At 36.1% G+C, this 24,371-nt stretch overlaps 1 protein-coding gene across 1 annotated transcript; it reads right to left on the bottom strand.

Moving 5' to 3' along the window:
- Window positions 1-379: 379 nt before the first annotated feature.
- Window positions 380-4,703, bottom strand: LOC114420379. The gene is made up of 2 exons (XM_028386291.1): window positions 4,469-4,703; window positions 380-888 (listed from the first exon to the last, which is right to left on the bottom strand). Exons 1-2 carry the CDS (start codon window positions 4,701-4,703, stop codon window positions 380-382), a joined length of 744 nt encoding a protein of 247 aa, XP_028242092.1.
- Between the last annotated feature and the right edge of the window lie 19,668 nt (window positions 4,704-24,371).

The raw sequence follows: 24,371 nt of genomic DNA, 5'->3' as shown, positions 1-24,371 counted from the left end.
CATCTTCAAGAAGCTTCCATACTTCTTTTTAGACTTCCTCTTTCATCACTGGTTTGAGTCTCCTTTGTGGTTGTTTTATTGGTTTGAAGTCCTCTTCAAGGTTGATGTCATGCATGAAGATGGATGAGTTTATTCCTTTGAGGTCAGAGATTTTCCATCTGAAGGCTTGCTTATGCTTCTTTAGTACCTCCATTAGTCTTTTTTCTTTCTCTTTGGACAATGTGCTACAAATGATGGCTGGTTTCTCATCCTCTCCCTCTAAAAAGACATATTTAAGGCGAGGAGGCAAGGGCTTTAATTCAAAGATAGGTTTTTCTTCAATCAAGGTTCCTAGATCTTTTATTTTATTTTCCAGCATATCCTTTGAGGAGTTTAGGTGCTAGATGCATTCCTCTAGCTCTTTATTATGCTCTGAGTGAGGTCTTGCACGATGTTGGTTAAAGCAAGCTCTAATGGTGTTGGTGTTAAGATTTGTGGAGTTTTTTTTATATATTACTTCATCAATTATATCCACCTTGAAGCAAGCTCCTTTATCCTTGGGGTGCTTCATAGCTTCATGCACATCAAATGTGACCTCGTCACCCATTCGTAAAGTGCATTTGCCCTTTACAACACTAGTGATGACATTAGCGGTATTCATGAATGGTCTTCCTAGAATTAAAGGGATAGAGGCGTCTTCTTTTATATCCATGATGACAAAGTCCACTTGTATGGTGAACCTCCCAACTCGTACAGGAATGTTCTTCACTATTCCAAGAGGAAAGTTAATGGAACATTCCGCTAGTTGTATCATCAAGCATGTTGGTTTCCTTGCTACCTTTCTAATTTTGTTTAGTAGAGATAATGGAATTAGGTTGATGCTATATCCAAGATCAAGGAATGATATTCCTATTGATAGATTCCCAATTGATATAGGAATAGTAAAACTACTGGGATCACCTAGCTTCTTTGGTTTCTCCAAGATGGCACTACAATCCTCTTTGAGAGTCACTACACCATAGTCTTTCAAACTCTTCTTCTTAGTTTTGAGGTCTTTTAGAAGCTTCGATTATTCTGACAATATGTCTCTGGCATCGGTGAAAGGAATGGTGACATCAAGTTGCTTAATCAAGTCTATAAGCCTTCTATATCGTCGTTCCTTGTCTTGCTTTGTTGGTTTGCGAGGATATGGCTTCTAACATGTAATTGCTTGTTTAGCTTCTCATGTTAGTTGAATCTTTGTCTTAATTGGCTCTCATGCTATTTCTTTAACTATCATGTCCTCCTCTTGTATGTCTTCCTCCATTCTGTCATCTACTTCCATGTCCTTTCTTACTTGCTCTTTAGTTGCTAACTCGCTTCTTGTTGTTACGACATTGTAGTCAACCTTGTTGGCAATTTCTTTTATTTACCCCGTTAACTCCTTTACTTGATCTTTTAACGAATTTATTACCTCCATGGTGTTCTTGAGGTTGGAGTAGGATGTGGTGCTAAGGTTGATTATCACTTCTTATGATTTTGTAGCGTGTTCTCTCATGAATTTGGCTCCCTTGCCTACTTTTCATAGGTATGGTGGTTACCTCCACACTCTTCATATGAGAGAATTAGTTGTTTTGGCAGTATCAATGGTTGGAGTTGTTTTAATATGTTATTGGTTACGTTCTCCATCATAGCCTCTAGCATAGCTTTTATTTGTGTTTGTTGTTTGAGGGATTCATCTTCAGTGTCTTCTTTGGGAACGTCCTTTGGAGAGGTGTTGTTGCAATCATGGCCTTGTTTACTGACTGCTACATCTTCTATGATTTTTCTTACTTTGGATATGGTTCCATTGACATAGTATCCTCTTGCTGATGTGTTTATCATTCTTCTACATTGATCAGTTGTTCCTTTTATAAACATGGAGATTTGGGTGTAATCGAAGTAACCATGGCAATGACAGCTCCTAAGTAAAGCCTTATACCTCTCTCATGCATCGAAGATAGACTTAGATGCCATTTGTTGGAAGCTAGTTATCCTTTCCTTGATAGCTTCAATTTTTTATTCCAAAAATAATTTTTTGAAGAACTCGTCTTTGATTTGCTACCATGAGGTTAGACTATGGTGTGGTTGAGAATTGAGCCATTCAAGTGCACTTTCCCCTAATGAAAAGGGAAAAAGTAGCATCTTGATGTGACTGTCTTTAATTTCAGGTATTCTTACTAATGTGCATATTTGTTAGAATCGCATAAGGTGGGTATGCGGTTGTTCAATGCTGGATCCCATAAATTGAGTTATGGAGTGTATTAATGATCCGGCTAGGAAGATTTACTTGATGCTCTCCCATGTCCGGTGGATGTGTAGGTTCATTTATATCTATGCCTTGGCGGGCTTCTAATTTGGCCATGGTTGGGTCTTCGACCATTTTTATAATTATGTACAATACTAAAGAAAGAAATATTTATTGTTTTTTTTATCTAAAGAAGGGGTAAGTGGTATTTTTGGAGGAATTATATGTTGGTTAGTTGAGACTCCATTGACTTCATTCACTGATGTCAGCAAGCTAACCATTAGTGGGTACAAATTGCAATTTCACTATTCCCTTATGAACATGGTCTCTTAGAAAATGATGCTTAATTTCTATATACTTGGCTCGTGAATGCAGAGTAGGGTTTTTTGAGATACTTATTACAACTTTGTTATCACATATAAGTTGAGTACAATAGTTTTATGCTGATATATATTCAACTTCTAGAGTGGATAATGATGTTGATCCTTGCTTCTTGCCAATCCAAGTGACAAGGTTTCCACCAATGAGATGGCAGCTTCCATTAGTGCTAACTGATCAACCTGAATTCCTTGTTAAGCTTAAGTAAATACCAAGATTAAGAGTTCCAATTAAATAAATAAATATTCTTTTGATAGAAGTTAAGTGAACTTCCCTTAGGTCTTGTTGGAATCTGGCACATAGTCCAACATTGAACAATATGTCAGGTCTGAACACAGTTAGATACAGTAAGGATCCAATCATTGCTTTGTATTGTGAGCAAGGAACATAACACATGTCTATCTTGAGTAGTCACCCACTACTGCCAGATCATATTTCTTTACACTGATAGAGGTTGTTCTAGTTGGACCAAACAAATTAATATGCAACAATTCAAGTGTTCTTAAGGTGAAAATAAAGTTTTTACTTGAAAAAGAGGTTTTAATATGTTTCTCTTTCTGACACACTTTACATAGTAAATCATCTTTGTATGACATTCTAGGTAAAATTCTCACAAGGTCATGTCTTTGTAGTTTTGAGATTAACCTCAAGCTTGCATGTCAAAGTTTTTTGTGTCATACCCAGTGATCTCATTTGATGGATAAGAGACATGTTATATTTTGATTTGATAGTTCACTTAGATTAATCTTGTAAAGATTACCTTTCCTTTTAGTAGTGAAGAGTTCAGTCCCATTTTTGTGTTGGACGACACACCCTTCTTTGAAAAAGTAAACATCAAGTCCATTGTCACATAATTGACTTATGTTAAGCATATTATGTTTAAGCCCTTTAACAAAAGGTACATTATGAATGGGAGGATAAGGATCAATACTTATCTTTCCTACTCCTGCTATTTTCCCCTTCTGATTTCCCCTAAAAGTGATTGTTCTACCATGCATGAGAGTGAGGCATTGGAGCATACACCTTTCTCCTGTCATGTGACGTGAACAGTCACAATCAAAGTACCATGATTGGTGTGTCCTTGTTATGGTTGAACATATCTACAACATGAATTATTTTCTCTTCAAGTACCCAAATTTTATTGGGTCCTTTCTTGTTAGTTCTGAAAGTATTGGTCGATCAAGTCTTTGGTAGATGTCTACACTTGGATGTCATGTGTCCAACCTTTCCATAAAAATAACATACTATGGTTTCTTCCTCATGAGCATAATTTTTTCCTTTATATCCATTTCCAAATTTGACAATTAGGCATTTGTGGTATCTTAACATTTTGTTAAGTTTCTCTGTGATTCCCACAAATTTGGATAGAGTTTCTCTCAGAAATTCAATCTCTCGATGAAGTGTAACAACATCTTGAGGTTGCTTTTGGAAAGCCTCATACTGTTTAAGTTTATCATTTGAGAATTTCAGGCTTTTCTTTAATCCTTCACAGTCAACTCATAAGTTATGTTTACTTGCCTTCAAGTTTTCATAATTCTTATGGATTTGTGAACATTCTTTCAATAGATTACACCTTTCCTCATTTAGGTAACCATGAAGTTTATTGAGTGTAGTGTACTCATTTTGTAATTCGTCAAGTTGATTTTTCACCTTTTGAAGGTCTTCTAATAGACTAGATCTTTCTTTACAAATTTACTCATTCTCAAGGTAAAGCTTTGTTGTCTTTAACTTTAGACTTTCAAAGTCATCTCATGATTGAGTGGAAATTTCTAAAGAAATATCTATCTTTTCTTCATGTTTCCCTTGAAGTTCGTTATAATCTTTTCATTTGATTCTGAATCTGACCTTTCCGATGTAGCGCTACCATCACACAAAGGTTGGCTTCTTCTTCTTCCTTTATTTCTTCATCAGATGACGTGTTGTCCAGTTCTTCCCATGTGCTCATCAATACTTTCATGTCTTCTGGTTTGAAGAACTTTTTCATGTGAGCTGATTTATCAAGATCTGGACATTTTGACTTGAACTTTTTCTCCTTGTTCTTTCTTTCTCTATGTGGTTTCTTGGATCCTTTCTGTGACATCCTGGAATTTCTACCCGGAATTTTGTAAGTATTACATTTAAATAATTATATATATATATATATATATATATATATATATATATATATATATATTATTCAGTGTATATATGTATATATATTCTTGGTAGAAGTATATACATTGGGGGAGAAATACGCGGGTTAGACTAATTAACGAAGAGTAACCCATAACTAGACGGTTATAGATTAATTCGCAATGAATTAGTCTAAAAATTATCGTTTTACGTGCAACTTATAATTAAACAAAACCAACCTCTGAACCACGCTCAGGGTCTCATTCTGAGCGTTTTGATATATATATATATATATATATATATATATATATATATATATATATATATATATATATATATATTGCCTACCTTTGAAAACGGGCCCCGACGGGTGCAGAGAAACGTGAAGAACTGGAACCAGAGAGACGACATGCAAACCGAGGCAGGATTTCAACATCCACAAAGGTCCAGTTTTTTTTTCTTCTTTTATGGCTGAGTATGTGGTTAAATCAAATATAAAGGTGGACCCTTTTGCTCCAATTAAAAAAGGACATGTGGAATTGCTTTTGAAAAGAAAATGAAAAAGAAAAGAAAAATCTTTTTTTTTTAAAAAGCCAAATCTTCTCTCTCTTTCTCCAAAACTTCCAGCAGCCCCTCTTTCTTCCTCCATGTTGCTTTTTCATTTTCTTCACCACCATTGTTGACTCTCTTCAAGCTCCAAATTCCCCCTTCATTTCCACACCAAATTGCAAGGAAAAACTGTTTTTGGAGTCTAGGAGCCTACCTCTACCTCGTGGGACCTTCAATTTCAGGTAAGGGTGGACTTCTTCTCACTTGAAATCTGTGGGTGTTGGGTTCTTGGGAGCTATAATGGGTAGTTCTACTAGGTTATTACTTTAGGGTAGTTGTTTTGTGAAGGAAATTGTTGTAACTATGCTAAACTTGACATGTTGAATGTAAGTAAAACTGCCCATGTTGATTTAGGGTTCAATAATGATGCTTTGAGATATATGTGTACTTAAAATGTAGATAGAAAACCAGTAGAGAGGATGGGGAGAGTTAGCTTAGAGTTAAATGTGAGAATGGTAGTGTTGTAGGTGGAAAAGTGAGAGATTTTGAGGTTTTAGAAAGTCAAATTTGGGGTTAGTGGAAATTTGAGTTTAAAGTGAGTTGATTCTAGTTTAGAATGTCAATTAGGACTTGTAGGAAAGCTTGGTCAGAGCAAATGAGGAAAATGAGTGGCAAATGTGAAAGAAAAAACCATTTATAGTGTAAATTGAGTGTTGAGAGGTCAAATTTTGAATAAGTGGAGATTTTACCTTAAAATCAGTTTGAGCAAGTCTAATTCAATGTTATAGACTTGATGAAGATGAGAGTTTACCCCAAAATTTCCCAATTTTCATTTTCACCTTTCAAACCTTGAAAATTCACTAAAATTTGGTGGGTTTTGGATACCTATGTTTTGCTTTACCTTGGTTTGAAGTTTGTTTTTGGTTTGAACATGATTTATACATGGTTTAGGACTTGTAAGATCCAATTTGAGTGGAATTGGATGCATGTAAGCTAGATTTCGAAAATCTGCAAAATTATGCAGAAAAGCTGTCCAATTATGCAAAAAAAAAAATGGTTGTGCAGTGTTAGTTTCTGCAGTCATGGGAAAGGTAGTATATCTCGTGTTTTAGACATTCTTTAGCAGATCCCAACGGTCAAAACTTAGATTTCTGTATTAGGAACCCCCTGTTAAATTTTCAAGGCGATCCAATGGTTAACGAATCGGAACGAAGAGGATTTTACTGAGGTATGTGGGTAGGAAAAACTCTATGGAATTCGAATGAATCTTGTGTAAAGATTTCTGCCTCCACTCTGTTTTTTTTAAGGTAGTTTCATGACAAATGGAATTGAATTGTTTTGATATTGTGAAAGCTTGGAGGGGTTGATGGGGACCCGGTGCTGAGAGGAACGAGGAGAAGGGCTACGTACGTGTGCATGAGCTCAATTTAAAGGTGGGCAACTGGGGATGGTGTGCTTATGCCTGGGCTTGTGGAAATGGGATATTTGTTTTGCGCCATCACCCGATTGCCACCTAGTACCACATATGACGGGTGCCCCATAATCCAATAAGCTCGGTGTGAGAAAGTGTGGAAGAGTCAGTCTTCCAACTTTTATTAGTTGACCATAGAGTGGTACCTGAGGATATGTCACGGGGGTCAGGAGACCTTGGAGACGTCAGGTGGGGTGCTATTGCCCAAAACCAAGCTTGACCAATCCCGACCCACCCCGGGCATAGTCAGCCAATGAGAACCTGTGACGTACCTAAGCAGGCAAGCTCCTGGAAGTCAACCAATAAAGGAACAAAAGTCCACGAAGCAAGGAGGCTTGTGTGGCGGCTGGCCAGCTATCTATCTTGGGTTGTTATCTGAAAAATTCCCTCTGGTAATTGATTACCATTCGTGTGTAATCGATTACAGGGGTTAAAAAATTGAAATAGGACGTTTAGTAGCTTCTGGTAATCGATTGCCAATTGTGTGTAATCGATTACACAATGTTATATGCTACTGGTAATCGATTACCAATTGTGTGTAATCGATTACATAGTGTCATATGCTACTGGTAATCGATTACCATTTATGTGTATTCAATTACACAGTGTAACTTTTAGGTTCCAATGTGCAAAGGCTGTTGTAATTTGTTTATGGGCACTGGTAATCGATTACATACTTTGGTAATCGATTACCAGAGAGGAAATCTCTTGAAAAAGACATTTTGACTATGTGTAGCCGTTATGGGACACATTGTATTGCTACCTGTGTAGTTAGGTTTCTTGTGAAAGAGTCTTCCCCCTTTTCTTTTATCTTTTGTTGATCGCGATGGCAGTGTAGTTGATCCATGATTGCATTGTGATGGAGTGCTTAGAGAGTGTTTGGGAGACCCTCGAAGGCAATGAGAGGTGCCGATTCCGTGGCACAATTCGACTCACTGCTACTTCGCTAGTACATCCGGAGCAACCCGCACGCATACTTCAGCAGCCTGTGGAATGGAAACTACCTACGCCTACTCCATATTGACTAGTTGAGCCTGTTCAATTGATAAAGGTGTCATCCTCTGAAGAGGATCTTGAAGAGGACCCAGAGGAGTTACCTCCTGAACCTGCTATGGATGCCCCTGACTTACCAGAGGATGATGAGGACCCGCTCCCTGACATTGATTCTCCAGAGGATATTATGTTAGCATCTGAGGTAGACTCAACAGAGGAGAGTGGCCCTGGAGGGACAGCGAATAGTGACGACTCTTCATCATAGCAAACAGCTCCTTAGATTAGCCGTACATACTATTTGTGGGTGGGTGTATCTAGTTCAGACTGCTAGGTTTACTCTTTTGATTTTTTGGGTGGGTAGACCTCTTGTATAGAAATTTTGATGATTGTATATATTGTGGCTAAAGCCACCACAGTTGTTACCTTTGCTCTGGATGTCACTGTGCTATTTTGCAAACTCCCATATTTTGGACAGTTTTTGATGATGAAAACAATTATGTTTTATCTTGTTATTTGAAAAAGAAATGTTAATGAACTTTATTTGAAAAGAGTTTACCGACCGCACCTTATTATTTCTCACGTGACGACCTAAAATGATGGCTGGTATATTTTTTTTTTGAAAGAGAAAAATAGTTTGGAGGTTATGAGTGATTAGAAAGAAATGAATCCAAATAGAGTTGTGAACTGACCATTCAGGACTCTATAGTGATAATTTTCCTTCTGAAATTAATTACTGTGAAATGAATAACAGTGCAAAAAAAAAAAAGAAAAAAAAATTTCCCATGGTTTCTGCTATTTAATTTATTACTATTAAATCAGTCATTATTTAGGGACGCCACACTTTCTAGTCTGATGCATTCATTTTCTTCCACATCACTACTAAAAAAAAGGCTTTCTACATCGGTCAATTAACATCGGTTATTGCGAAAACCGATGTTAATGAAAGCGCGATGGCATTTTTATAAATAAATGGAGTTACTTAACATTGGTTTTAGAAAAACCGATGTTAACTACTTCATGTTAACATCAGTTATTTAAATAACCGATGTTAACATGATGTTAAGATGAATATGTTAACATCGGTTTTGGAAAAACCTATGTTAACTTCATAGAGTTAACATCGGTTTTGATAAAACAGATGTTAAGGAATCGAACTTAACATCGGTTTTTTAAAAAACTGATGTTACCTTGTTGATGTTAACATCAGTTTTCTAAAAAACAATGTTAACTATATTCAGTTAACATCGATTATCCTTAAAAAACCAATGTTGTTATGTTTATAAGTTAAAACATTGAAATTTCACAACACGCGCGCTCGAAAACCCTGCAGTCTCTCTTCTCTTTCTCCTCCCACCTGAAATCTTCCGGAAATCGCTCGCTCGACACCCACATTCTCCCACATTGTTTTCAATACTACCAGAAACCGCTCGCTCGAACCCACAGAACCCCCTATCGAAGAAAACTCAAAGAAAACCCTACACTGCTCTTGGAACCGTGGCTCGAAGAAAACCCTACATACACTCCTTTACTAGGTACTAGGGTGCTGAAACACTCGTCGGTTCTCAAAGCTCAAAGCTTTCTCCGTGAGGTACGTAGGTAAACTTTGTGTTCTTTGTGGGTTGTTGTACCTGTGTGCACGATGGTAGAAGTATGCTAAGTTTGGAAGGAGTGATGTGGTTATTGGACGATGGTAGAAGTATGCTAAGTTTGAGTGGGTGTTCATGTTTTATAGTTTTTTATGCTAAGTTGCTACTTCTGTTGATTTGTCTCTGCTTTTTTAATGTGTGCATCCCATACCTAGAACAAGGCCACATAAACCCAATGCTCAAGCTAGCAAAACTGTTGATTCAGTTACACTTAGATGCTCCACATTGACAACAACACAAGAGAAAGTGCATTCCATTTTACTTCACCCTCGTTCTGTGTTCTGGTGTTACTGTCTCATATACACTATTAACCATTGATGATTAATGACTGTTATCTGAAAGATTAAAGTTCATTTTCACATTCAATTAATGGTTTTGTGCGTCCTCTGTAGGAAACATAGAGTGAAAAGATCAGTTAAGGTGCCTGCTACCAGCAACAAACTTGCGGATATCCCTCCCCATGATCAATAAAGGTGCCGTAAGAGCCTTCACATAATTTACTCCTAAGCATACAAGTATAGTTGACTTATTCGCATTTCTCAAGTGAATTCAAGAGCCTTCACATAATTTTTGACGTTTCATGTGCAACTTCAGTAGGGTAGTCAAGAAAGAAGACGACTAGGAAGAATATTATCGTTAAAATTCATGAGGAATATTTTCATGTTGCAAATCTTACTTTAATTAGTTACTTTTATTCTTTTCAGTAAGATCTCATATCAAATATATATGTTTGTAAATGTTTTCTTGAAATTCTGCAACTTGTTCTAAATAGATCTCATATCAACTTGTTGTTGTAAATGTAAAAAAGATATCATGTGGCATTACTTAATGTGAGAATTTAATATAAAAAATATGATAAGTTTAAGTTAAATACTACATGTTCATTTTAGCTTAGTTCAATTTTAGAGTATCTCTAATACAAGAACTCAATAGGAGTTTTTCTTAACTCTTTTGATGAATCCTTTTGTTACCACAATCAAATTAGCCACGATCACGAAAACAAAATATTTATCAAAATATTTCATCTTTGGCCCCATTCTTAATGGTTTTATCAAATAATTGGGCTTTGGTTCAGGCTCAATAATAGGGCTTTGGTTCTTCATCTAATTCTTTCTACCTGTTAAGGAATATACCACATAATCAGTTTTTTTAATCTTAATATTTAGGTCCTTGGAATTATTAATATTTTTGAGTGGAGATGTTGATTGAACCTGTTCTCTTTAGGAAAGAAATCTCATTCATGTCGAATCTGGACCCACTTTTTAGCTTCCTCAATTTTGTGGAGGGGATTCCTTGTTGATATTGAGGTCTTGTTGCCGCAATTATAGGTTGTGAGATATCCTTTTCCAGCTATTTTCTACTAATGGTCTGCACCTTCCATTTTTTATCAATTGTCTCATTTGTCTGTGATGTATGACCAATGTGACAATACAAGTTTACCTTACCTGATGATTCTTCAACAGGATTAATTCCTTTTGCATCAAGTTTCATAACCTCTTTGAGAAATTTAGGTCCTTCCTCTTTGTTCACCCGTTTGCATATACCTTTTTCCATTTCTTTTCCCATGTTTGTGGAACTGGAACCTTTTCTATGTTTGATAGTTATAGAAGAGGCTATTTCTAGTTTCAGTTTTGTTATGGGTAACTCTTTTGGAGGAACTGACATATATGTACTTTTTACTGATTCCTGATAAAGAGTTCATCGAGGTTTCATAAGTGCAATATGAGATAAATCACCAAACTGCTTGGAATTGGTATCATTGAAATGAAGCACATGAAGCTTGGGCTCTTTGACAAAACTCTCCTTCAAAATTCCTTTGAAATGTGTGGTGTCAAGAGTTTCCCTCAGGGCCTTTTGTTTCTCAGCTATAGAGTCATTCTTTCTTACCTTTGACATATCTGGCTCTCTATCCAACTATTTTTGCTTAACAACTGGAAATGATTTTGAGGGGGCTTCTTCTAAACCCATCAGCTTGAAAATTAGGCTAGGTGCTTTTTCCATCTTTGGAGCTATTGCTAAGAAAGAAGGATCAAAAAGGCTGTTAGTCCTGACAACAAAATATTGGCTTGTGCTTGTAGAGAATGTTTCTGAACCAAAGTTTAATCTTTCAGAGGTCTTTGGAAACATATTTTGCCTAACCAAACTCTCCTTAATCACCTTCTTAAGTTCCTCTTGGCAATTACTTAGACAGCCACCAACTGAAGGCTGTGGTCTTTGAAACCCCTTTGGATTACTTTGTTCCCCAAATGGATTAGCCTGCGTTCTACCAATCATCTTTGCTTCAATTCTGTCTCTTTCAGGTTTCATAGTATATTTTCTCCTAAAAGAAGCTGAATATGGTGAAGCCTCTTCTTGCAACTTGCGAATCATGATTAGAGAATCTTGCAGACTAAGAGCTCATTTTGCAATACCTTCTGCAATATCTTCAGACTTTTCATCACGCATAATATCTCTATAAGATGATGGATCGATGAGATTTCCATCACATCCTTTTGGGACCTTATTCTCTTCTTTGTATCTTTTGTTCATCAAGGACAAGAGCTCATTTGTGTCAAAATTACATGTTTAGTGAAGTGTCATGACCAAGTTGTGCTCTTTCATTGTCTCCAAAGCCAAATATCTATCCCCTGCTAGTGATCACCACAGTGTGGTACAAGCCAGTGCTAATTTGGGAAACATGGTGAGCTCTCAAGGTATCTAGGATTCTAGGTTTCAATACTTTATCTGATACCCTTCTATCCAGGAATCCGAGGCTGCCAAATCCCATTGAGCCAAAGCCATACACTGAACCAGAATTAACTAGAACAAATGTTTTCCTCTTCCTTGTACAGACCTACAGGTAAGAAACAAAAGCAGTTGCTTACACTATGAATATGATAGGACTATGTATGCAGTCTCATCACAATAAAGACTTGATCTAGAAAACCAAATACATTTTCTTATTGTAAACCATTTCATCTCAACACAGATTGACCAAGCTTATGGATGTAGATATATAATAATATAATAATACCTGAACATCCAATTGATTCTTGAGACTAATCAATAACTCTGGAGTTGTGTTGTCAATCTCATCCCCATGGCCTAAAGCACCACAATATCCCTTGCCCCATGTATATACTTGGATCATCAATAACAAAATCATAAGAGTAATTCCCACAAGCCCTTAAATAGGCCAAACCAATGATAGCAAATAAAATTGGAATTTGAAATATTTTTTGTTCAATGAAACTCACAAATCCATTTGAGTCGATTGCCACTGCATGCTCATCCCCTGCAGATGCACGGACAATATGAATACCTTTCCTTCTGAATTTCTGTATAGGACATGGCTGCAACTCATCATGTTGGTCACCATGGCCAAGACAAAAATTAGCACCTGATCCAAAGGAGTATACTGTCCCATTTTCTATTGTAGATAAGATATAGCTTGGTCCCCCAACCCCCCTCCCTACCCTGACTACACTATTGTGTTGTGCTTAGGAAAATGAAACCATGGCAGGTTGTGGGGTTGGAAACCACATTAACTATCATTATATGTTGGTTACAACCCCAATTCATCATTTATTCATAAAAAGCTGTAAAAAAATAAAATAAAAGAGCTTTATTTTGACGAAGAAAACATTAAAAAGAAAAGGCTTTTAGGTAAACTAATTTAAAGAGTTTCTGCTTCCTTACTTTTATCCTAATTTCATCTCTATTCTTGCCCTCCTCATCAGTATCTGTTTTCTGCATCACTAATCTCCCTTAATCTCCTTAATCTAGCACCTATGTACTGCTGATTTTATATTTCAGAAGAAATAAATTCAGTTTTTTCCCATATGTATTGTTGAAAATTATGCTAAATCTACTGGAATGGGAGTGAGAATACCACCAAACATAGGGGAGAGGGTGGAGGCAGCAAGGCCTTGTGCATGAAGAGGAAGTTGCCTGTGGTGGCGCTGGTATCAATGGAGTTTTAGGGGTTCTCCTTTGGGCAAGGAAGCAATCCCAAATTTGATTTATATCGAGTTAAATAAATCAATTTAATTCTACTTTAGATGTCATGAACCAGAAAATTCCAAACACCAAAGTTGCTGGGGGAAAGTACATGAATATATGGTTTAGAAGTCATGTCCTTCATGCGAAGGCCCTTTGGACATGAAGCATGGATAATGTGGTAGCCTACCCTTTAGCTAAAATTTAACTTTTATTTAAAAGAATGGGAGCAACAAAGATCAAATTCTTCTAGATCACATGGTCTTGGAGGCTTTAATATAAAGTTATGAATCAACTATCCCAAACACTTAAACTATTGGGTGAAAGCCCATGAATAGTATTATTCTAACCAGGGCAACTAATGGAAGGTATGCCTTTTTGCCCCCCCCCCCTGTGTGATTTGGGTCCTTCTTTTACTTGAAACCTATGCTAGAGATTCAAAGTGAAAGAACAAGTTTAAATTATAAATAAACGACAAAAATAGATCTATACCTTTCTCCAACATGATTACAATGTAACTTGAAAGGTATTAAAAGGGCAACAAAATAGATCTATTCCAACATGATTACATAAGCTACCAAGATCTGCTTCACAACCTTCACCTGGAATTCTCCTTTCTCCTTCTCAAACACTACTTGAGTTATCTGAGAGTTTGAGCTACCGGATGATGGAGTTTCATTTGATTTTGAATCACCATGGTCGCTGGAGGATGCATCTGCTTTAATTGCAATAGGATAGACATCCATGTCCCCTACTTTCAATAACTCAGACTCCTCAAATGTTGAAAAATCAATACTAGTTCCTGCTGGCTGTTTAAACTTCTGGCCAAGTCCTTGCTAGAAATTTACAGTCACGGGTGGAAGAACATTTTCTTTCATTGGAGTTTGTGTGCAACCTTCCCCTTCTTTTGCAAAGAAAAGTATGGTGATGCTGTAATGGAAATAAAAGGAAACAAAAACCTTTAGATCAAACAATTTAAAGAACTATCCTACAAAATATCCTACATTCTTTTGAGAATGTAGCTAAATTTAATTAATGGTGAAGTTGGTTAACTGATAAGCATAAAATTATTATCCTCATATCCTTCTTATTCTGAGGAGGTCCCTGACAACTAGGAGCAGATTTTAAAAACATATATTACAAGTATGCTTAACAACCTCATTGTCTTATGCCTGTATGCATAACAACCTCACTTATTACCTATGTTAATTGCTTTCTATATTACCATATTCTTGCAGATACTTAGGTTTGTTTGCAGGACTTCCTTGACGTAATCTTGCAGATACTGAGGTTTGTTTGCTACACTTTTTGGTCTGTGATTCATATGTATGCTTTGTATGCTTTGTTTGCTATAGTAGTGAATATTGACTGACTCAAAGGAAGATTTTTCTTATTCATAAAGTTATATGATATAAAAGTAACTTTAATATTATATTAAGAGGGCATGCCCTGAGGGAAAAATAGTTTAAAATATTGATTTTGATTCTTGAATAGCTAGTTGTAATACTAAGTCATTCAACATCTGCCTGTGACTAGGAGTATTTTCCTTTGTTAATATCTTGAGGAGGTAGTGATTTGAAGCTCACTAACTTCAATAAGTTACACAAATCCTTGTAATTGGAAGCTTAAAATTAAAACCATCCCCTGCAATGCAATTTTGCAAAGTTAGTCCTTAGATATTTGGATTTGGGTCTAGTTCAACCCGAAAAGGTAACTCAAAATGTAAAAATTGTCTTTTACTTATAAACTTTATTTTGGTCATATCATTAATCGATATAGTATTTCCAGCATGCAGTGCATACACACGACAGACCATTCTGTCCAGATTTAAGGCATGTCTTGACCCCTAAGCTGTATGGTAATATCTTAATTAGACTAAGAACCCAATCACTCTTGTCTATACCTTCAATCTCTAATAACTGGTGTCATACCCTAATTTCATCCGGAGACCATCCGTTGTTGGGATGCGACCCTCGTTTGACCACTTCGAGGTATTTGGCACCCATCGTTAGGCAATTTGTGAAGTTCCGAGACATGCAGGAAGCCAAAAGAAAAGCGTCGTAGCACAATCCATGAAGTTCCGTGACATGCTGGAAATTAACAGGAAGTGTTAGTGCACAATCCGTAAAGTTTCGTAACGTTCCGGAAGCAAAAAAGGGATGATTACATAATCCGTAAGGTTTCGTAACATTACTAAAAGAAAACAAGCATCGTTACGAAATTCGTAAAGTTTCGTAACGTTACGAAAAAAGAATCACCAAAAAAGAGCAAGGGGTGTATTTAGTAAAAATGGGGGTTCAAATAGCAACCAGGCCCACTTGGGCCTTCCAGGATGTTCCTCCAGAAGGAGGTTGCTTCTGGAGGAAGCAACCTAGCTCGCCTAGGCAAGCTGGGTGGCAAGCATCTCCTTCCTTTTCCTATAAATAGGGGAAGGAGAGAAGAACAAAAATGTTCAACCCTCCTGGTATCTGAGATTCACTTAAAATTAGTGAGAAAAATTGTTTCCGTGAAGGAAATCCAAGCCGAGGCGCTTCCGTAACGTTTCCGTAACGTTTCGGTGGGTGATTTCGCATAGATTTTCAACCGTTCTTCGACGTTCTTCGTTCATTCTTCGTCGTTCTTCGGTCTTCAACCGGTAAGTTCCCGAAATCGAACTTTTCAATTCATTCTATGTACCCTTAGTGGTCCTCATTTGTTTCACGTGCTTTTATTTTCATTTCATTTACTTTCCGTACCCCCTTTTGACGTGCTTTAGTCATTTACTTAAGTCATTTTCTCGCCTAATCAAAAAATAAAATAAATTTCCACTGATCATTTGAATTGTAACCTCCGTTAATTTCTGTTAAAATGAAATCCGACTGTTCGGTCATGCCGTAACCACGTTGGAAACCAAAAAGAGGTAAAATAATAATATAATAATAAAAAATATCTTTTAGTAAAATAAATCAAAAAAATTAATTGGACGTTTTTCTTTGGGATTTCTCTTTCTTAATCGAATCGACTAATAACCAAAGTGAAACTAAGGCTAAAATTAATTCATAAACCAAACTTTTGTCATCGCCTAAAAATGCCATTTTCAAAGGTCCAACGCTTTGAATGTATTTTATTGGTTAAATGTAGATTTCTAAAAAAGCCTAAAAATCAATATGTAACTTTGTTACCTCTTTCAAAAATAAAGAGATCATTAATGGTCCAATGCCTTAATGTTTTCTCTCTTTTCAAAAGAATCGAAAGATTGTTTAATGGTCCAACGCCTCAAATGACCTTTCATTCAATAAAAACATACTTTGCAAAAAAGGATAAAAAACAACTTAACCAAACACTTTGTTCACAAAAGAACTACGTAGGTCTGATTTTCTCATCACAATTAAGGAATACGTAGGAGCAAAGGGAAACGCCCTTGTCGACCACAAAATGATAAAAACATAAAAAGGCATAAAAAAAGACATAAGAACGTAAAAGGGGAAAAGAATATAAATTGAAGTCATATTTGCACATTTGATTAAAGGCTGTCGTCTCTTGTGATGGACGTATGGGGTGCTAATACCTTCCCTGTGCATAAATACAACTCCTGAACCTTTCACTTAAAAAGTTCGTAGATCACGTCTTTTCCAGTTTTTCCGACGTTTTCCTCAAATAAATGTTGGTGGCGACTCCGCGCGTATTCCTTTCTTGGAACACGCACCTGCGAGTCACGCGTTGCCCTCCCGCTGAAGGGTAGGTTGCGACAGTTGGCGACTCCACTGGGGACTGCATTTTTTGAGAGTTAGGCCATTTAATCTTGTGCAATGTTTTATCATAACATCCTCCTATGTTGGTTTCTCTTTATTCTTTCTTATGTTCTTGTGTATATAACTCTTTGATGTGTTTGTCTTAAAATGTATACATGAGGTAAATATTTATTCATTTGATGCACACAAACACCAACACTATTTGCACACACGGTGATTTGAAAAAGGGCCCTATACCCGGGTTCGTGGGAACATAAGGAGTGGAGGTGAATCTGTGATCATGCTAGGTCTCCGACTTGCTTGATTACACTGAACCCTCATCTAGAGTTTTTCTCTTTGATAACATATTGTTGCTAGTAGTCCCTACTGCTGCAATATGTTCTTCGAAGAGGATGATACCTCTAGAGACCATCAAGAGAGATATGACCACCTTGGGGATTATCACTAAAAGCCATTTTAGCTCTCTCCCATATAGGTCCCTTGAATAAGGGCACGAAGCAGACACGCTGCGTGCCATTTTTCACACTACCATGCATAAGTGTCATGTACTCTTTTGCTTATATTTTGTGAATATTGTCATACTATGTACATTCCCGTGTTGCGCCTTTCGCGTATGCACCATGCATGGATCCTGTCTTGATCCCCTCTCTTTGGCAAACCAACGGAGGGTTCGTGCCACCTTCTAAGGAGACAATTTCTCGGGCTCCCGTATTCATAAATTGCATCTGTGTCATATGCATTTCTTCATGCATTCATCCATTCCACCCATGATAGATGTCGGAGTTTTGATTCGCACCGATTTTTGTTCACTTTAGTAAAACATGAGATCAAGTCAAATGCCTTCACTTAAAAAGAGGTTCTATCAAGTCAAGGTCAAGAGCCTAGGGACCACCAGTCTAAAAGAGTTAGGGCAGTTGATGGGTCAGCTCCAACGACAAGCTTTTCGCAAAGCTTACGGTAAAATCTGGGACCTAGCCATGGTAGAAGTCTCCACAAAGGCCATTGCCTCCCTCGCCCAGTATTATGATCAGCCATTGGGATGCTTCACCTTTGGGGACTTCCAGCTATCACCTATGGTAGAAGAATTTGAAGAGATCCTAGGATGCCCTCTAGGGGGAAGGAAACCCTACCTTTTCTCAGGGTTCGATCCCTCATTAGCTAGAATTTCCAAGATAGTTGAAATCTCGGCGCAGGAATTAGACCACAGGAAGCAAGTAAAAAATGGGGTGGTTGGAATACCGAGAAAATATTTGGAGGCAAAAGCAAGAATCTTGGCAGGTAAAGGCGAGTGGGTCCCGTTCATAGATATTCTCACACTGTTGATTTTAAGAGGAGTCCTCTTTCCGAATGTGGATGGGTTGGTGGACCTGTCAGCGATCGACGTTTTTCTTGCCTATCATAACCACCAGGAAAGCCCGGTTGTCGCTATGCTAGCCGACCTATATGACACCTTCGACCAAAGATGTGAAAAGAGCAATACAAGGATTGTTTGTTGTACTCCAGCTCTTTATGTATGGTTAGTTTCACACCTTTTTCGCCAAGAGGTGAGGAATGCTTGCCCCCTAGAAAGCCACCGTTCATGCACAAAGAAAGGAGGGGAAAATTGGGACCAACTCTTAGCAAGCAAAGAAAGAGCATCTGCCAACTGGTTCCCTCGATGGAAGGAAGGAAGAACCGGAGTTCTTATTTCATGCAGAGGATTTCCAAATGTTCCCTTGATGGGGACGAGGGGTTGCATCAGCTATAATCTCGTTCTTGCTATAAGACAACTTGGCTACCCTATGAGAGGGGCGCCACTAGAGGATGAGCTCGCGCCTGTCATTTCACGAGGCTTCAATAAGACCAACATGGAGACACTTCAGAAGGTCCGCAAGGCATGGGAGGTGTTGCAAAAGAAGGACAAGGAACTCAGGGGCAGTAACAATGGGCCCATCGGTGGCTATCGTAAGAGGTTAAAAGCCCATGTGCAAGGTTTGGATTGGCTTCCCTGTTGGATCGAGTGGCCTCAGAATAATTAAGAAGGGGGGGGGGGGTTGAATTAATTATTCCTAAAACTTTATCAATTAAAAATTACTCTTTTAAGGCTTTTACTTTTGTTGTTAAGAGAACATGGAGTAGAAGAGAAACTTAACAGAAAGTAAAAGCGAAAATTAAATGCACAGCGGAAAGTAAAAGAGTAGGGAAGAAGGAAACAAACACACAAGAGTTTTTATACTGGTTCGGCAACAACCCGTGCCTACCTCCAGTCCCCAAGCGACCTGCGGTCCTTGAGATTTCTTTCAACCTTGTAAAAATCCTTTTACAAGCAAAGATCCACAAGGGATGTACCTTCCCTTGTTCTCTTTGAACCTAGTGGATGTACCCTTCACTAGAACTGATCCACAAGAGATGTACCCTCTCTTGTTCTCAGTCAAACCCAAGTAGATGTACCCTCTACTTGTGCCACAAAGGATGTACCCTCCAATGTGTTAAGACAAAGATCTCAGGCTGTTAAACCTTTGATACTTTGTGAATGGGGATACAAAAGAATTCTCAGGCGGTTAAACCTTTGAACGCTTTTGTATTAGGGAATGGGAAGAATCAAAAGAATTCTCAGACTGTGTCGTTTTGAATTCTTTGACAAGGGAGAAGGGAGACACAAAAGAATTCAGGTGGTTAGTCCCTTGTTCTTTTGGAAAAGTGAAAAGAGAGACACAAAAAGAATTCAGGCAGTTAGTCCTTGGCGAATTCTTTTTGGCAAAGGGAGAACAGAAGGAAAAGATGAATAGCACAAGTTTTCAAGGTTTAGAAAACCAGAAAACTTCAGAAAGCTTTTGGTACAAAGAAGAAGAAGAAGTTCAAAGAGAGTCAAGGCTTGTAAAGGATTGATTGGAAAAGTAAAGTATTCAAGATTGTTGTTAGAAAGATTGATTAGAAAATGCAAAACAAAGCCTTGCTTTTATAGAATCTTCATGTCTGGTCAAGAAGGCCATTCAGAAGAGTTATAACTTTTAGAAAAACTTAAAACCCATTTGAAAAAGTCAAAACCTTTTTGAAGAGTTACATCTTTAGATTTTTCAGAAACAAACACTGACAATCGATTACCAAATATGTGTAATCAATTACACAAAGCTTTTGAGTGAAACAATGCGACTCTTCACTTTTAAATTTGAATTTCAAAGTTCAAGGGCACTGGTAATCGATTACCAAAACATTGTAATCGATTACAGCCTTTTGAAAATATTTGGAACGTTGTAAATTCAGTTTGAAAACTTTTTCAAACTTATTTTGCTACTGGTAATCGATTACAACAATATGGTAATCGATTACCAGAGAGTAAAACCTCTTTGGTAAAGGTTTTTTCAAAAACTCATGTGCTATTCAAAGTTTTGAAAAAAACTTTTTAATACTTATCTTGATTGAGTCTTTTCTTCATTCTTAAATCTTGAGTCTTGAATCTTGATCTTGATTCTTTAGATCTTGAATCTTGAATCTTGATTCGTGATTCTAGGCTTTCTTCTTGAGTCTTGAATTCTTCTTGATTCTTGAACTCTTGACTTGTTCTTGATTCACTTGAGATGTTCTTTGATTCACTTGAGTTGTTCTTTGATCTTTGAGCTTTTTGTTCATCACCTTTGTCATCATCTTTCGTTGTCATCATTGTTATCATCAAAACACCATCATGAAGCTTTGCTTCCACAATCTCCCCCTTTTTGATGATGACAACTTCTGAAATCAAGAAACACACACACACTTTTTCCTAGTCGATCACTCACATAAATTTTCCCCCTTTGTTTTGAATTTGTGCTTATCTTAAAATTAAATTGATTACTCATGTGAGTTCTTGATTTAATCCCATTTCTCTCCCCCTTTGGCATCAACAAAAAGCCAAAGTGCGTATCAAATTTGAAGCATACAAATATAACTATGCATCCATACAACATTCATGGAAAAATATCAACCAAATCATGAAGCAAGAACCATGAAAAGATCAAATATATAAAAACCATACATAAATGTCATACAAAAGAATAGAAAACAATCAAACAAGATAACTTAACCATTCATCAATCTTAGAAAGATAATACTTCACAGAATGTCATATAATCCAGAAAGTCATTCATAATAACCAAATAAAAGTACATACCACTAATCATATATCATCAAAATAATTGAGTTTAAAACTCATAACCATAAACAACCAAGAGCAAGTAAATATAATCATCATGTTCAGTCATACTAATCAAGTAATAAACGAAATACTAAGTATTCAAATGTCATAAAAACATACCCAAATACAAGGATTAGAAACAAAATATAATCATTAAACAAGAAAAGAGAAGGTTATAGAAATCAAACACGATAATAAATTATCCTCACATTATAATAGAAGCATATGTGCATAAATAACAAATAAGTCATAAGTCATCAAAACACAAATCATTTGTCTAAGTTACTTGCATCTAGAAATCCTAATTCTCTTCTAATGGTGTAGAAAGAGTCTTTGGTTAGTGGTTTTGTGAAGATGTCTGCAAGTTGGTTTTTAGTATCTACAAATGTTTAAAAATACAGTCACTTTTTTCCTAAGACTATGTGCTAATTGACTACCAACACTTACCAAGATGAGTTTTTATTAACATAGAAGTTTCTATCATATCAAAATAATTTTATTTGAAATACAATATAATAATTTTGAAAAGCATAAAAAATATATTTTTTAAACAATCAATCAAGTAATTCAAACATATCAAACAAAAATTATACAAGGATTGAAGGATATAGATTATAGGCATCATCAAACATTCAGATTTGTTAAAGGTAATTTAAAAACTTAGAAAGTTCAAAGAACTCAATCAATCAGGTAATCATTATTTTCTCTGAAACCTACATGCTCAATATCTTTATCATGCTCATGCTTGATAACACATTTTTTAGAATAAAAAAAATACTTTACATATGAAAATTCTTATATAAAAATAAATAAATATAATATAATGGATTTTGAAAAACTTTTTGAATGAACCTTAAGCAAGTAATTCTCATGTCATATTAAAAAATATGCAAGAATCATACAAGAGATATAAAATCATACATAACCATTCATAAATGACTAATCACATATTACATAAAAAATCATGCATAATTATTTTTAAAAAATATATTATCAAAATAATCAACATAACTTTTAAACACAATCAATCATCAAATATTTCAAATTAATTAAATTTAATTAATAATCAACTAACTATGCACAATACTTTTAAAAAAATTCAAATTTAAAAAAAAATTTAAATTTTAAATTTTAACTTCCAGTAACTTCCTTTTTCAACTTTCAACTTCCAATAACTTCCACTTTCATTTTCAACTTTCAACTTCAAATAACTTCCAAATTTTAATTTTGAAACTTACAATTACTTCCAAATTTTAATTTTGAAACTTCCAATAACTTGGACACAATTACCAAAGAAAAAAAATCAATCATGTATATTGAAATTATTTAAACTAAATATAGTTAATTAATCATAATAAATTTTAACACAATCAAATAATTTTGAACTTATCTTCAATTTATAGAACTAAGTCTGTTGTACTGTAATCAATTACACATAGTGGTAATTGATTACCAGAGAATTTAAATACTAAATTTTAAGTATCAAATAACAATCATCATCACATATCATGGTAATTATTTACTTAATTCAATTATCCTATCATGTCAAAACAAACAAACCATAAGCAATTCAAGCATTAAACAAAATTCAATTAATCATATATATTCCAAATTAAAACTAAATATAGTTAATTAAACATTGTAAACACAATCAAACAATTTCATCAATTATTTTCTATTAGCCACAAAAATAACTTAATTGAAAATACTACTATACCTTAATTCATAGAAATGGCTTAGATGTTACCTCTTTTGAGATTTTACTGATATTGTTGTCACCGTATGTAACATGTCCACTTTTCTTGGGGGAAATGGTTGTGAATTTGGATACATCTCCTGTCATGTGCTTGGAACATCCATTGTCTATGTACCATTTCTTCCTTACAGAATCTTCATTGTTATTCTCATCAGATTTTGTCATGAGACACAAGTTGACTTGGTCTTCATCATGATCTTGGAATAACTTGTTCCTGAAAATACTTTTGAAAGACAAAGAATATAAAGAGGCCATTAATCTTGCAGTTGTTAGAAGAAACCTGCTCTGATACCACTTGTTGGATCGAGTGGCCTCAAAATAATTAAGAGGGGGGGGGGGGGGTTGAATTAATTATTCCTAAAACTTTACCAATTAAAAATTACTCTTTTAAGGCTTTTACTTTTGTTTTTAAGAGAACATGGAGTAGAAGAGAAACTTAACAGAAAGTAAAAGCGAAAATTAAATGCACCGCGGAAAGTAAAAGAGTAGGGAAGAAGGAAACAAACACACAAGAGTTTTTATACTGGTTCGGCAACAACCCGTGCCTACCTCCAGTCCCCAAGCGACCTGCGGTCCTTGAGATTTCTTTCAACCTTGTAAAAATCCTTTTACAAGCAAAGATCCACAAGGGATGTACCTTCCCTTGTTCTCTTTGAACCTAGTGGATGTACCCTTCACTAGAACTGATCCACAAGAGATGTACCCTCTCTTGTTCTCAGTCAAACCCAAGTAGATGTACCCTCTACTTGTGCCACAAAGGATGTACCCTCCAATGTGTTAAGACAAAGATCTCAGGCTGTTAAACCTTTGATACTTTGTGAATGGGGATACAAAAGAATTCTCAGGCGGTTAAACCTTTGAACGCTTTTGTATTAGGGAATGGGAAGAATCAAAAGAATTCTCAGATTGTGTCGTTTTGAATTCTTTGACAAGGGAGAAGGGAGACACAAAAGAATTCAGGCGGTTAGTCCCTTGTTCTTTTGGAAAAGAGAGAAGAGAGACACAAAAAGAATTCAGGTGGTTAGTCCTTGGCGAATTCTTTTTGGCAAAGGGAGAAGAGAATGAAAAGATGAATAGCACAAGTTTTCAAGGTTTAGAAAACCAGAAAACTTCAGAAAGCTTTTGGTACAAAGAAGAAGAAGAAGTTCAAAGAGAGTCAAGGCTTGTAAAGGATTGATTGGAAAAGTAAAGTATTCAAGATTGTTGTTAGAAAGATTGATTAGAAAATGCAAAACAAAGCCTTGCTTTTATAGACTCTTCATGTCTGGTCAAGAAGGCCATTCAGAAGAGTTATAACTTTTAGTAAAACTTAAAACCCATTTGAAAAAGTCAAAACCTTTTTGAAGAGTTACATCTTTAGAT

This window comes from Glycine soja, chromosome 7 (assembly GCF_004193775.1).
Source record: "Glycine soja cultivar W05 chromosome 7, ASM419377v2, whole genome shotgun sequence".
Classification (NCBI taxonomy): Eukaryota; Viridiplantae; Streptophyta; class Magnoliopsida; order Fabales; family Fabaceae; genus Glycine; species Glycine soja.
The sequence above is the reverse complement of the archived record's forward strand: the minus strand, read 5'-3'. Positions and strand labels throughout refer to the sequence as shown.

Excerpts from the sequence above, each read along its gene's own strand:
- LOC114420379 (XM_028386291.1), bottom strand. The coding sequence starts at position 4,703 with ATGTCACAGAAAGGATCCAAGAAACCACATAGAGAAAGAAAGAACAAG. Across the intron at positions 889-4,468 it reads GGTAGCGCTACATCGGAAAG|GAATATCATTCCTTGATCTT; the intron begins GTCAGATTCAGA and ends ATCTATCAATAG.